The sequence below is a fragment of the Nannospalax galili genome, unplaced genomic scaffold, assembly GCF_000622305.1.
Source record: "Nannospalax galili isolate Female #2095 unplaced genomic scaffold, S.galili_v1.0 scaffold161, whole genome shotgun sequence".
Classification (NCBI taxonomy): Eukaryota; Metazoa; Chordata; class Mammalia; order Rodentia; family Spalacidae; genus Nannospalax; species Nannospalax galili.
The window spans coordinates 4,756,368-4,770,690 of NW_008348586.1; the positions used below are offsets into that span (position 1 = coordinate 4,756,368).

General features: G+C 39.4%; 1 protein-coding gene across 1 annotated transcript in view; it reads left to right on the top strand.

Moving 5' to 3' along the window:
* Cfap58 (cilia and flagella associated protein 58) overlaps nt 1–14,323 on the top strand; it is a 133,009-nt gene that overhangs the window by 12,854 nt on the left and 105,832 nt on the right. The window contains exons 5-8 of the mRNA XM_008845710.2: nt 287–481; nt 4,202–4,339; nt 6,266–6,425; nt 10,062–10,144. Coding sequence (XP_008843932.1) covers nt 287–481; nt 4,202–4,339; nt 6,266–6,425; nt 10,062–10,144 — 576 coding nt within the window. The remainder of the gene's footprint in view (nt 1–286; nt 482–4,201; nt 4,340–6,265; nt 6,426–10,061; nt 10,145–14,323) is intronic.

Below are 14,323 nucleotides of genomic sequence, written 5' to 3' on the forward strand. Positions count from 1 at the left end.
ACTAATGCAGAACTGGGGAAATTTTCCTATATTTAACATGGGTACAATTCTGAGCGTCTGCGTTTGGTTGATTTTATAGTATTTTCTAATTCTGCTAATTTTTTGCCTACAACCGTGGTGAGTCTTTTGGTGGCAAGGCCCTGAAAAACAATACTCCTGAAAAGTTTGAACTTCGAGGCTCAAGCATGACTTTTGCAAAGTGACAAGCTAGGCATGAGGGTGGGCTGATGGAGCTCTCCCTGTAAGGGCTCATCACTTTTCTCCCTGTCCTTTGTGCCGCCTACAGTTTCAACAAGAAATTCAACATCGGCAGAACGAGGCTTCGAGAGAGTCTCGCAAGAAGGAAAAACTAGAGAAGGAGCTCAAGCAGATCCAGTCCGATATGGACAGCAGGCAGACGGAGATAAAGACGCTGCAGCAGTATATGCAGAAGAGCAAGGAGGAACTGCAGCGTCTGGAGCAGCAGCTCAAGGAGCAGAAGGCAAGCCCTGCGCATGCGCGGGGCGCGGACCAAGCCCCCAAGCCCTGTGGTGCCTGGGTTCTTGCCTGCTGTTTGCATCCAGGTTCTCTGGCCTTTCTCCCTCTCTTTCTGTCCCTGCTCTCTCCCTCTCTCCCCTCTCTCTTCCTCTTCTCTCTCCCCCCTCTCCTCCATCTGCCCCCTTCCCCCACCTCTGTTTCTCTTCTCCCCTCCCCTTCCTCCCTTCCTTCCTTTCTTCCTTTCTTCCTTCCTAACTTTGTTCCTCTCCTTCCTAAGGGATCAGCCCCCCCCCCCCCCCCCCGTTGTCCTCACACTCACTATGAAGCTAAGGACGGCATCACCATGCTTGGTTCATGTGGTGCTTGGGATGAGCTCAGAGCTTTGTGTAGGCTAGGCAAGCACTCTGCTAACTGAGCTGCGCTCCACAGCCCACATTTAATGGTTTTCCTGGAGAACAGCAGGTACGGTTCAGTAGCAGCCGTGGCGGCAATGTACTACTTAGTTCTGTAAAGAGCTTTGAATGATTCTTGTGGCGTACCTGTGTACTCCCCTTACCCCAGGTACACTAAAATAATCTCTCTCTCCCCCCTTTTTTTTCCTTGCTGTACTGGGGATGGGGAATGCACGTAGAGCTTTAAAAAAAAATTGAGACAGGGTCTCCTTAGGTTGCCCCCTCTGATCTTGAACTTGCCACCCTCCTCCGTCTCCTGAGTAGCTGAGATTACAGGCCTGTATCACCATATATACTATCTCTGGATTAGTTGCTTTTAAACCTTTTTTTTTTTTTTTTAATGTGTAATATACATGCGAAAGGGTGTGTGTCAGTGCAGCTTCAAAATTTTTGCTATGTGAGCACTCCTTGTTCACTTGCACTCAGCCCAAGAAACAGAGCATTGTAGGGCCCCCTGAGTCCCTGGTACCCCTTCTCAGTCATCTCCCCCGCCTCAATTCTAAGCAAACAATAGTTCGCCTGTTTTTGAGCTTTGCAGAAATGCACTGTGTACTGGATACATTTTCCTGTATCTAACTTCTGGCATATTCTGTTGCTAAGATTCAGTTATATAGTCACTGTGTAACTGTATACCTATGGTGTCTGGTATGGTAGCCAGTAAGCCACATGTGGCTGTTTGCGTTTATTAGAACTAAAAAGTGAGGCTGGAGAGTTGGCTCAGCAGTTAAAAGCAAGTACTGCTTTCGTAGAGGACCAGAGTTCAGTTCTAACGTCCATGTTGGATGGTTCACAACCACCTGTGACACCAAATCCAGGAGATCTGGAGTTTGGCCCCTGTGGGCACCTGTACTCACAAGCTTATTAACACACAGATACACAGAGGCACACAGACTTATACACACACGCACACACACACACACACATACACACACACACAATTAAAAATAAGAAAATAAATCTAAAGAATTTTTACAAGTTTAAAATTCAGTTCCTCAGTAGTACTAGTATCATCTTATCATTTCAGGTGCTCAGTGTAACTGGTAGGGACCGTACTGGCCAGACACATAACACTGTGGTCACTGCAGAGTTCTGCTGCATAGTGCTCATGGACCATTCACCCTCGTTGCTGGACAGTGAGTGAGTGAGTGAATATAACTTTATTCTTAACAGGTTTAGGCTTCAAGTTTAGAAAACCATTCTTTTGATTTATTCATTTTTATTTTATCTGTATGAGTGTTTTTCCTGCATGTATGTAAGTGTACCATGTGCATGCAATGCCTGTGGAAGCCAGAAGAGGGGATCAGATCTCCTGGAACTGGAGTTACAGATGGTTGTTAGCTGACATGTGGGTGCTGGGAACCAAACCTGGGTCCCTACAAGAGCAACCAGTCCTCTTAACTGTTGAGCCATCTCTCCAGCCCCTAGAAAACTATTCTTAATCTTTGCACATTCCTCCCTTTCCCTGGAATTCAACTCAGTATTCTTTTTATTATTTTATTTATTTTTAAACATTTTAAAATTGAATTTTGTGATTTTCATATAATATAATTTGATGGTATTTAGATCCTCTCACTGTACCTCTCATCTATCTATCTATCTATCTATCTATCTATCTATCTATCTATCTATCTATCTATCTATCTATCTATATATACCTATAGAGCCCAATCTTTGTTCTCAAATGTCCTTCAGTGTGGGTTCATCCCTTGGAGCCTGGTTAACCTACCAAGAGTCTCATCTTTGAAATAGAATGTCTCCTTCCCAGCAGCCATTTGTTGCCAAAAGTTCCTTAGGTTAGGTTGGGGTTTCCTTCTTGCTTCCCCATGACTATGCTGGGATTTTGTCTGGTTTGAGCTTGCATGGGGCTTGTGCATGCTGTCACCATTGCTGTGAGTTCGTATAATCTTTACAAGTTTTTAATATAGTCCTGTTTCTAACATTTCCTCTTATGGCCATTTAATATAATACAGATATTAATAAATCTATTTTCTCTTTTTCTTCCTTTTATTTTCCTTTTCTTTTCTTTCTCTCCTCTTCCCTCCTTTAGACAAGGTGGCCTTGAACTTGCAATCCTCTGTATCAGCCTTCCAAGTTCTAAGGCTATGGATGTTCACCATTGTGCCGGGCTTCCTTTTTCATTTCCTAAAGAAACAATACATTTAGCTAGAAAAGTCTTTTCCCAAATACATTTTTCTTCTAGAAGTTTGTTTCTAAGAATTTTCAAAGCATACAATACTTTTCTACTTAAAAATATATTAGAATACATTTCTTTGTCATTTGATTTATTAATTTTATATAAAACCAGAATTCAAATGGGTAATACACAGTGTGCAGTCTTCAGGAGAAAAAAACATGAGATTTCTTTGAACATGAAATTGAAAAGAAAGGCTTTTGGCTACCAGGATAAAACAACAGTGCTTTGTGTAGCAGTATCCAGGATCCACATAAAGCAAAATTCCATCTTTTCTCATAGCTGGGTCCATTTTGTTTAGTCCCGCTTGACAGGAAATTGGATGATTCTATGTCTAGTTTTTGCATAAGAGGAAATTATGTTTTAAAGGAAGTGCCTAAGTCCCTCTTTTCCTTTAGTTCATTTGCTATCTGTTACCGCCTCAGTATTTCCCCCATAGAAATAACTTCCTCAGATATAAGCCTTTGTTGTTCTAAAACCATGTCTTCTTAGACTAGTCAAGGCAGGAAGACGAACAAAATCCAGCTGACGCTGAAGCAGGGCAGCTGTAAATCACTCCAGTGCTGTTCCACGTTTTGACTTAAGTTGGATTAGAGGGGAATTGTCTTTGTGTTGGTGTTGGGAAATGGTTCTGTTCAGGAAAATGTTGGAGGCATGTTAATGCAGGATTTGCTTCTGAAGATGCAGCTTCAGAGCCCCAGAGCTGATAAAACCCATTGGAATCCTAACTCATTTGCAATGATTATAGCAATTGTTGCGTATGCAAAGCCTGCCAAATGGCAAACAGGCATTAAAATATTTATCCACCACCTGTGAACAAGACTTCCCAAGGCTCTCGGAAGAAAAAAATCATGCTCACTGTGTTATTCATTAGAAGGCGTCATTTTCCGCAGACGTTTAACATTCATTATGTTGAAGTGCGTTAGTACTTTCATCCAGGATAAAGAAAAATTTCTGCAAAGACAAAAAAGTGTGGTGGTTATTATCTTCCCAGGAGGCTCCTGCGCCTCCTGTGTGTATATGCAGACATAGTCATCAGATTAAAAGGTATTAACCAGCCCCTTCACTCCCCTCCTTGCAGATCCTGAATGAGAGAGCAGCAAAGGAGCTTGAGCAGTTTCAGTTACGAAATTCTAAACTTCAGCAAGAAAATGAACAGCACAGTTTGACTTGTGAGCAGCTGTCCCAGGAAAACCAGCAGAAGGCCTTGGAGCTCAAAGTAAACACCACGTGCCATGTCTGATCCCTATCACTTCTGTCCTCATTACTTATGAACACAGGTTTGCCTTTGCGGTTGGAGCCCTTGGTTGGATGAACTGTATTAGCGCTACTAAGTGCCTTGATGCAGCAGGCAGGTGCAAACCACAGTGATTGCTTTATGCCCAGAAGCAGACAGCCGGGTAACTTCCGCTCTTCCTTATAAAATTGCAAACCTGATTATTGATCATATGCATACATGAGTGCTTTCTAAAGCAAGCTCAGATGTTCACTTCTGTAATTAGCCCTGCAAGTAACCAGTTGCCCAGAGCTAGAAACCATTCACTGTATGCATAACAGAGAACTCAGATTGTTTGTATGGAGAGGGTAGAGTGGGAGGGCTGGGGCAGAGACTGGCACTATTGGGTATGCCAACACTGTGAAACCATGATTTTTACTACTAGCTAATGTGTATTTCAAGACAGGGCTCCTGTTCTCCCTTCTCTCATGAAAGAATGCTTGCAAATGAAGTTTGGATAAATGCTTGACATTCAGATTCATGTTGTATGCCATTGTGATGAACAGAGCACCTTCATGCTTTTTACTTCAAAGAATTAAAGGAAAATCCATATTCCTTATTTTTGTTATATTCAGATACGGCCCATAAAAAGAACGGCTTACTAAGAATAATGTATAGATTTGAACAGTGAACTGTAACTTTTTTGTGTTATAGTCCCTTTTGAGACTCTAAAGAGAGCACACAGGCCTGCACAGCCCGGAGTTTGTTTTGAATGCTTCTCCCAAATAGGAGAGATTCCTGAGATTTTTCTTCAGTGTAGTCATGGGCTTTGGATCAATAACTATAGACTTATAGTATCTTATAATTTAAAAAGGCCTTAAGGTCAGCCAATTTGAACCTTCTAGGGTCTGAGGCTAAAGAACATTTAAAACGGTCTAGAGTGGGTTGACTTGAGACCAATTCTTTACGAGAAAGTGAGAAAGTGGTAAGTTGGAGCAGAGATGATAGGACTACTTAAGTCAGAATGATAGATTAGCCTCTGAGGTGACATTAAAGTAAAAAATACTCATGTCATTAATTCTGTCCTTTGATAACATGAATGGGGCATCTGAAAAGATGCACTACTTTTGTTATATCTCTAAATTAATGGGGTTATGTGTCTAGCAACAACCCAGAGATAACGATAACTAGCATAGCTAATTTCGGTCTCTTCCTTCCCTAGAGTTAAGACGACTGCAGAGGAATCCCTAACTTTTTTTTTTTTTTTTAACTATTTTTCACGGCAACATTTAAAAAAAGTGAATTAATTTAAAATTAAAAAAAAAATCTGTGAAACGAAGTCCATAGGTGCAAATCTGGAGAACTCCTTTGCGTCAATGTATTTTTTGGTACTTCTTGTCATATGTAGATTTGCATATTCATGCTGCCCTGTCCACCCATTGTATGTATATCCATAGGCTAACATAGGGAGAAGGTAACATATGAAGAAGTGGGTTCTTTCTCTAGTGTATGCAACTGGGTGACTGTGCCCCTGAAGGTCCAAAGGACTGTTTAAATATTTTCTAGCATGTTAATAATCTTCTCAGAGAGATCACTTTGCAAGCTTATGGAAATTGCTAATCAAATACAGCATTTGTATGCAAAATTCACATATTTATGTGCATGCAACTGAGGATTCCTGCTTTATTTCATAATTAGATGGGAACTTAAAACATTAAATTTTATCAGTCTTTTCATTATTTTTATTTTATACAGCCACATATTTTATTCAGAGAATAGAAGTCTTCAGTTTCTCTGGAAACCAAACAATGTGTGTATTTTGATTCAATTCCATGCAGATTTTCCTTTTATTAGTTCTGGATTTACCATAATTTAGTCACTGGCTCTTATTTGCTCAGCATCCTTGTTAATTCTCTCTCACTAATACAGGCCAAGGAGGAAGAAGTCCATCAGATGCGCCTTGACATCGGGAAGCTTAACAAAATTAGAGAACAAATCCATAAGAAACTACACCTGATCGAAGATCAAAAGGCAGAAGTGGAACAGCACAAGGAAACCCTGAAGAATCAGATCTTGGGCTTAGAGAGAGGTAAGCCATTTTGATTTTCGTTTTTACTGATTTATAAGCATCTCATTAGTGACTAATTCTATGTCACATCCCAGGACTCGGTGTGTGCAAATAGACTAAACCACGCCAAGTGACACGAGACAACATTCAAACTGGTAACCAGTCAACTGGAGGGACCTGCACTTGGAATATCTTGAACTCCCTTTCCTTAACAAACTCCTATTGGTATCATGTATATCGAGCCCAAAGTGGTATTCAGTATTTGCTTCTGGAGTGAATAACACCCAATCGGTTATGTATATCCATAGAAGAGAAGAGATATGTTAAAATGAATGTCCTTCACTAATAAGATCTGGGACAATATTTCAGAAGTATCTAGCACAGAGTGCTTACCAAATGTCATGCATTATTTTCTGAATAACACTCTAATTAAAAATACGAGCTGCTGTTCAAATTTGACGTGACTGAAATAGCTGTGGACTTGGGGATAGAAACTCTAGGTATGAATTCTGACTGTGTGAGGCAGGAACACAAATGTCTTGTTTCTCTCTTGCAGGCGGCTGTGAGCTGTAAATCTCTGAAGGAGATAACAGACATAAAAGCACAAAAGCATACAGAAAAATACACATTGCTTCTTTTTGAGTCAGGCAAAATCTAGATCTCTAGATAAGATTATTACACATACTTATCACATAAGTCTTTAGGAAGTGCAGCTATTTTCTTTCCTTCTAAGACAGTAGGAAGCAATCTTGCTGAGGTGTAGCTATAGATTAGCACCTCAATGTCTCCATTTATCTGTTCTGTAAACTGAGTGTAGACCATGTGCAGGTGGTGGGTGTGTGGAGGACTGTGCCTTCACATTGCATACAGGGTAGTGCAAGTTTCTAATCTAATGTCTTCAGTGGCAGAGATGAAGAAAAATGGAACAATTAGAGTATGTAACTGGTCAGGTCACACCAAAGCAGCCCCATATTTTAATTTCTATATTTTTGCTTGTTATAGGTCTAAGCTCTGAGAACAAAAAATGTTTTAATCTATTCAGCATTGAACCCAGTTCTTTCATCTTTAAGTCATAGTTATGAGAGCCACTATGTTCTTTCCTCTGGTTATTTCATATGTGCTGTTAGCATCAGTTCTTAGGGATTGTTTTGTTGTTATAGTTTGTTATGACATCTTGCCATATTGCCCAGGCTGATCTTGAACTCTGAACTGAAGCAATCTTCCAAACTTCAGCCTCCCAAATAGCTGGGACTACGGTGTGCACTGGTGGGATCTTTCTCTTTTGATGCACCTAATCAAAGAGCAGCATTGGGCATAATGGTTTGGATCATGGGTCCTCTCTAAATTGTGATTTTCTACCATAAAACCTAATAAATGACCTCAAAATCTACCAGAATTAAGAATAGAGTTCAATAAGGTGGCAGGTTATAAAATATATATGGAGATATCAATAGCATTTTATACAGAAAAATCAGTTAGAATACATGAAGGAAAAATCCCTTTCCACAATGGCAACTAAAGTAATAAAATATCTATGAATAAAGTTACCAACATAACTGTAAGATCTATAGATAAAGGAGCTATGGAATCCCATTGAGAAGCATAAAGGGAGACTTGAAAAATGAAGGTACATACCAAGTTCTTGAATAAGAGCTCTCCACACAGTGAAAATATAAATCTGTCCAAATTAATCCTTACATTTAATATCTCCAACAAAAATGTTGGTGAATTACATTGTCTGGAAGTTGAAAAAGGATTCTAGAGTTCTTCCAGATGAACAAATACATGAAAGTGTCCATGAAACCCTGGAAACAGAGTGGAGAGGGACCCTTTACCTCATCAGATATTTAATCTGTTTAAATGCTTCATAAAGCTCCAACAATCAAATATTACGGTGATGATGACTGAGTGAACAGAACCACGGAAAAGACCAGAAAACACCCAAGAGAGTGATCTAAGATAACCAGCATGCAGCATGGATTATTTTGAAAATGGTTACATGATAGAAAGCTACTTTCTAGGGGAAAATAGTTAACACTAAATGTTCAAACCATAAAGTTAAAATTGAGAGAGCCAGTGAAATAAAAGCCAAAAATTTCTATGTAACATAGACTTCATAAACAAAGACAAATTAACCAAAGTACTGGCAGTGTCAAAGTGCCTTTATCATCTGTCTATCATCTATCTATTGTCATTCTATCTATCTATCCCTTTATTTGATGGTACTGTTGAATAACATTATTAATTGTGGGAAGTCATCAAAGTTCAACCCAAAGATGCCTACGGACAGAACTCCTCTTCCTTCAGGGGTGGACTCTCTGATATCTGTTCTCAGATTCATTTCTTTGAGCCTCAACTTCCTTATCTACAAAAGGAGTGGGGATAGAACTTTTGCTCTTATGAGGATTAGATTAAATTGTATTGCATTCAATATCTGGATTTTGGTATCTGTTTATCACTCTTCATTCTTCCAAATCTACCTCAGTAATCGATTGCCTTCTTTCATTAAAGTCTGCACAAATAGTTTAAGCTATCTATCTATATCTATCTATCTATCTATCTATCTATCATCTATGTATCTATCATCTATCATCTATCTATCTATCTATCAATCATCTATCTCTCTCTTTATCTATCTATATCTATCTATCTATCATCTATGTATCTATCATCTATCATCTATCTATCATCTGTCTCTCTATCATCTAATCTATCTAAAATATGTCAGGAATAGGAGTCACAGGTAGAAAAGAAAGCAACCAACCTCAATAATCCAGACTAATCTTTATTATAGTCCATGAGGACTGGCTAACTGACCAGCAGGAATTGGCAACAGCCACACTGGTCAAGTGGCAGGAGAGTTGAAGTATGTTTGAGCACAGAAATAGAATCATGGGGTAGGGTAGGGGCAGATCGTTTTGTGAAGGGTTTATGGTGCGCACTGTTTCAATAAGGGTCTCTTCTGGTGGAAGGACTTGTTTGCAGAATAAGAATCACTTTACAGTTGGTGTTTTTTTTTTTTTAATGTGACTTGCCTTTAATATAGAGCTCTATACTTATATTAACGTGTATATTTGCATTGGAAAAACATTGGAAAGAGACATGTCAACATGCTGAGTAGATTCTGGTTGATTTAATTTCCTTCGTTTAGCTGTATTCTAATTTCATGCCCTAATTCTACATACAGATATAATGAAAGAGATCTAAAAAAGTGCAAAGACTTTTTGCAGATAGGAGTCCAGGCTTCAAATCTTACCCCTTGGTCACCACATGATCAAGTGGCTTACTTAATCTTTTTTTTTTTTTTTTTTTCGTCTTTTTTGAGACAGGATCTCCCTGTAGCCCCAGCTGTCCTGGAACTCACTATGTAGACCAGGCTGGCCTTGACATCACCGACATCTGCCTGTCTCTGCCTCCCGAGTGCTGGGATTAAAAGCATGTGCCACCACACCTGGCACTTAATCTTTTTAAGTCTTAGATGATGACTTTAGTTTCAGAGATAAGAATGACCATCCCCTATCACTCAATTCTGAATAGTTGCATAACTACAGTTAAACACATAGAATCATTTTTGGGGTTTGTTTTTAAATCACTTTGGTTTTGTATATATTGTCTCTCATACTGACTGTATTGTTATTTTCCTCCCTGGCAATTTAGAGGTGGAGTCTTCAAAGAAGCAAGTAGAAATGGATAAGAAAGCAATGGATGAGCTTCTGAGAGAAAGGGACATACTAAATAAGGTGAGATTGTTACAGTAACACAGGTAAATAAACGCTTTTCTGTGTAATATCTGCCATAACCAGTCCTATGGGGAAAGAAAACTCAGACGCAAACAAAAGTGGATTAGAATAAATAATAGTGCTCAATTTTCCTCTGAGCAGCTGCTTACGGTCTGCCATTGTCTGGCCTGGAATTGAAGCTACATTATCACCACTGAGCACAAAAGGACTCTGGAGAATTAGCATACAAACCAGCAGGGATTTCAGAGTGTTTTGTGCTCCAGCTCTCCTGGCTGGTGTGTCACTTGGCATCCTAAGCAGTTGATCAAATTTTCTGAATTTAATATCTCTAATCTACAATGCTGGATAATCCGAAAATTGCAAGTGTGCACATGCTAATTAAATTTTAACTTTGTGGTATTAGGTAAGAAAATGGCTGGTTGGTGTTGCAGAAAGTCTAGCTTTTCCTTCATCTGTCTTTTCAGGATTGCTGTGGTTTTGGGTTTTGGTTTTGAACTTTTGTCTCTTTGGGTCTCTTGAGTTCATGATGGTCCAAAGCTAAGGGAGGGGTTGAGGAAGGTTGAAGAGTGAGTTTCTCTATAAAGGCAGGATTGATTCCCTCTTTCAGAAACCCTCCTTCTAGAGGATTCTTTCTATTGACAGTCATTTAAATTGGTAACTTTTGAGGATTTATGGCAGAATTTCCTGCTCAGAGATTTTCTCCTGGGAGGGAGAAACCACAGGGTAGGTACTCCATACCCAGCTTGGCAGGACAGCTTCGTAAAGGAAGGAATGCCTCAGTGTGTTCCAGAAATGAACGGATCTTAACAGATCAGAATATATTCACTGGACATAGACTAAGGAGTCTCTAGAAATGGTAAGAAATCAGCTGTTTTCACAGTAGGAACTCTGTAAGAAAATCTTTAAAATCTCTCTTCTTCTCACAGTTCTGGAAACTGTTCCTTTATTTTATAAACTGTTAGTATTAAAAATACTATTGGAGTTACTTTAATTTTTTTTGTCCTTTTCTCCTGTGGTGCAAAGAATTGAACTCAAGGCCTTGAACATGCTTTGCAAATGCTCTACCACTAAGCTACATATCTAGCCCTGGATTTAGTTTTTTAAAGTTTATTTTTAACACTACTAACATTTAATCCTGCATATTTTATATATGTTGGTATATAGCTAGTAGGCTTTCTGTCACAGTAGGACATTTGATCAGTCATTTTACATTTAGCTGTTTGGTTTAAGTCATTAGTTCTTTCTTTAGGGCAGGATATAATTTAAATTTTTTTCCCAGGCCAATACCTGCAGTAGACTCAGTTGGTATGTAATCACTTTATTGATAATAAATTCTTTCCTCACTGATTTGAAATGCCAATCTTTGTAGAAAGAATGAGTGACACTGTTTTTACAGGCAACATGGTACATCTATTTGTTTCAGTATTTTGTGGAAGTGACTTTGTCTTGTATAAAATAAATGCTGAACTTAATACCTGAAAGTCAAATTAACCTTTTCTCTTTTCTGCACCATCACTCAGCCAGCGTCTCATGAGTTTTGTATATCTGTTTATAGTCCAGTGGTTTTTCAGACCTAGTTGTAAGCCTGGATTGCTTTAGGGATTTGAGAAGAAACTCCAAGGTGCCTTATGGAAGACAAGGATCCAGCTGGGCCTCAGGAGGTGTTAGGAACCTGGCTTGCCATTCTCCGATGGATGGAAGCCTTTCTCCACCACTAGCTTTCCAGCTGGGCTTTTATTCGTTCTTCTTTCAGTAAAGACTCTCTACTTTCCAGTCCGCACGGCAGGAAAATGATTGTCACCAACCGCTCCCAAGGATACACTATCTACTGAGCTGTAAAAATCTGAAGTCCCATGGCTGGGGATGTGGCGCAGGGGCAGAGTGCCTGCTTGACACACATGTGGCCCCTGATTTGACTCTCAGCACCACACATACAAACTCACAGACATAAATGTACACACGAAGGCCCTCTTAAAAATTACGTGGGGAGACACATTCCATCCATTCATCTGTGGATGGTGGGGTGGACCCTTTTGGTAAGTATGGCTGCCAGGCCGAACCACTACTGCTCGCTCCTTCCTCCAGAGGAAGGTAGGCGCCAGGAGACGGCGGGTAAGCTCTCTTGCTGCCACATTCGATGACCTGAGTGCGATCCCCGGAACTCTCATGGCAAAATCAAAGAAGAGAACCTGTCCCTCAGGTTGTCCTCTGACCTCCACAGATGTGCAGCGGCATGTATGTGCCCATGCACATGAGTGCATACACATACACACACAAAATAAATAGATGTAAAAAAAAAATGTAGGTTTCTGGGTCCCACTCAGACCCATTCAGATACACTGGACCTGGGACATGGGCATCTACATTGAAACATTTTTTTTTCAATCTAGTTTTTTTATTAGCATATATTAATTACACACAAATAATGATTTTGTTATGCCAGTTTTCATACTCGTGTGTAATACATTTTGATCACATTCACCCTGCATTACACTCCTGTCCCTACCCTACGGCCTGTGTCTCCTTCCTTTTCCAAAGTAGTTCACCTCTCCTTCCCTCTCTAGTTTGTGTGATTTAAGGAGTTTTATTAGGGTTGCTTACAGGACCATGGGTGAAGGGTTATTTATAGAAACACTGGCATCTTATCAGGGTCTCTATCACTGAAAAATAGCCTTTTTATTGTGGTAAAATAAACATAACAGAGTATCTATCATTATTGACATCTAGTGCTTTTTTTTTTTTTTCTTTTTTTTTTGGTCTTTTTGAGACAGGGTTTCCCTGTAGCCCCAGCTATCCTGGAACTCACTATAGAGTTCCTGTAGACCAGGTTGGTCTTGAACTCACAGAGTTCTGCCTGTCTCTGCCTCCCGAGCTCTGGGATTAAAGGTGTGCGTCACTACACCTGGGCAACATTTAGTGCTTTTACAAGGTATTTCTACCATTATCAATATCTGATTCTAGAACATTCTCAATACCCTGAAGGGAAGCCTGCATCCAGTCTACAATTATTACTCATTTGTCCCTCCTCATACCCCTGGCAACTTGTAGTGTGCTTTTTGTTTCTATGGAATTGATAATTCTGGGCAACTACAGAGATGGAATTGCTAAGTAGCTCTTTGTGCCTGGTGTCTTCTACTCAGAAGGTGTTTTCAAGTTTCTTCTCTATTGTAACATGTGTCAGAGTTTTATTCCCCTTTCTGGTTGAATAATATTCCACTGTGTGGACAGGCCATGCTTTGGGTCTCCCACTTGGTAGATATTTTGGGTGGTTTTTGTTTTTAGGCTTTTGTGAATGGGAATACTATGAACATTTATGTTGGAGACTTTGTTTTCATTTTCTTAAGTTTCATTTTCCTGTTAACTGGCATGCAGTAACTCTATACATTTTGGGGACTATACACTGATGTTTTGTATGTTATACATTGCCTGTGATCAAATCAGGGAAAGTAAGGAGTTCATCATTTTAATATTTACATTAATCGTTTTTGTTTTTGTAGCAAGAACATTCATTCACAATTCTCTCCTTTTGGTTCCATTTCTTTTAGGAATAGGCCCAAGAGTGGAATTTCTGGGTCATATGTTGATTGTAGGTATCTGCATTTTACTTCTTCATTTTTGTTCTTTTAAGAGGGTTTTCCCTCCCAGTGGTCTGGATGGAACCCAGGGCTTCATGCTTGCTGCTGGACAAGTCTCTGCACCATTGAGCCACATCCTTAGTCCCCGTATGTATCTTTTGAGGCAGAGTAGCCCAGGCTGACCTCCTCATGTTCACTGCATAGCAGCATCTAGCCTTGAAATCCTGTTCTTCCTGCCTCTCCCTCTCTACCAGAGTGCTGGGATTATAGGCCCACATCCTGGTGTCAGGCTCAGCTCTGCATTTTTTATTTATTTTTAATTATTTTTTTAATTTATTTTTTATTTAATAACCACAATATTAGAAGGAGCATTTCATTACAGCTTTAACATATTTAGTAACAATTTCCAGAGCAAGGATAGATCTCTTTCAAAAGTGGCTGTAAATTTTTAGGTTCGCAGTTGGAATTAATATAGTTATACAGTATTGAACTCAGTATAAACCCTATAAGACATAAAATTAAATGAGGTTTTAAAATTTAAAAAAGATCTCCATTTTATTATTAAAATACAGGGTTTCATAAAGGAAAATTCATTTCTAATTAT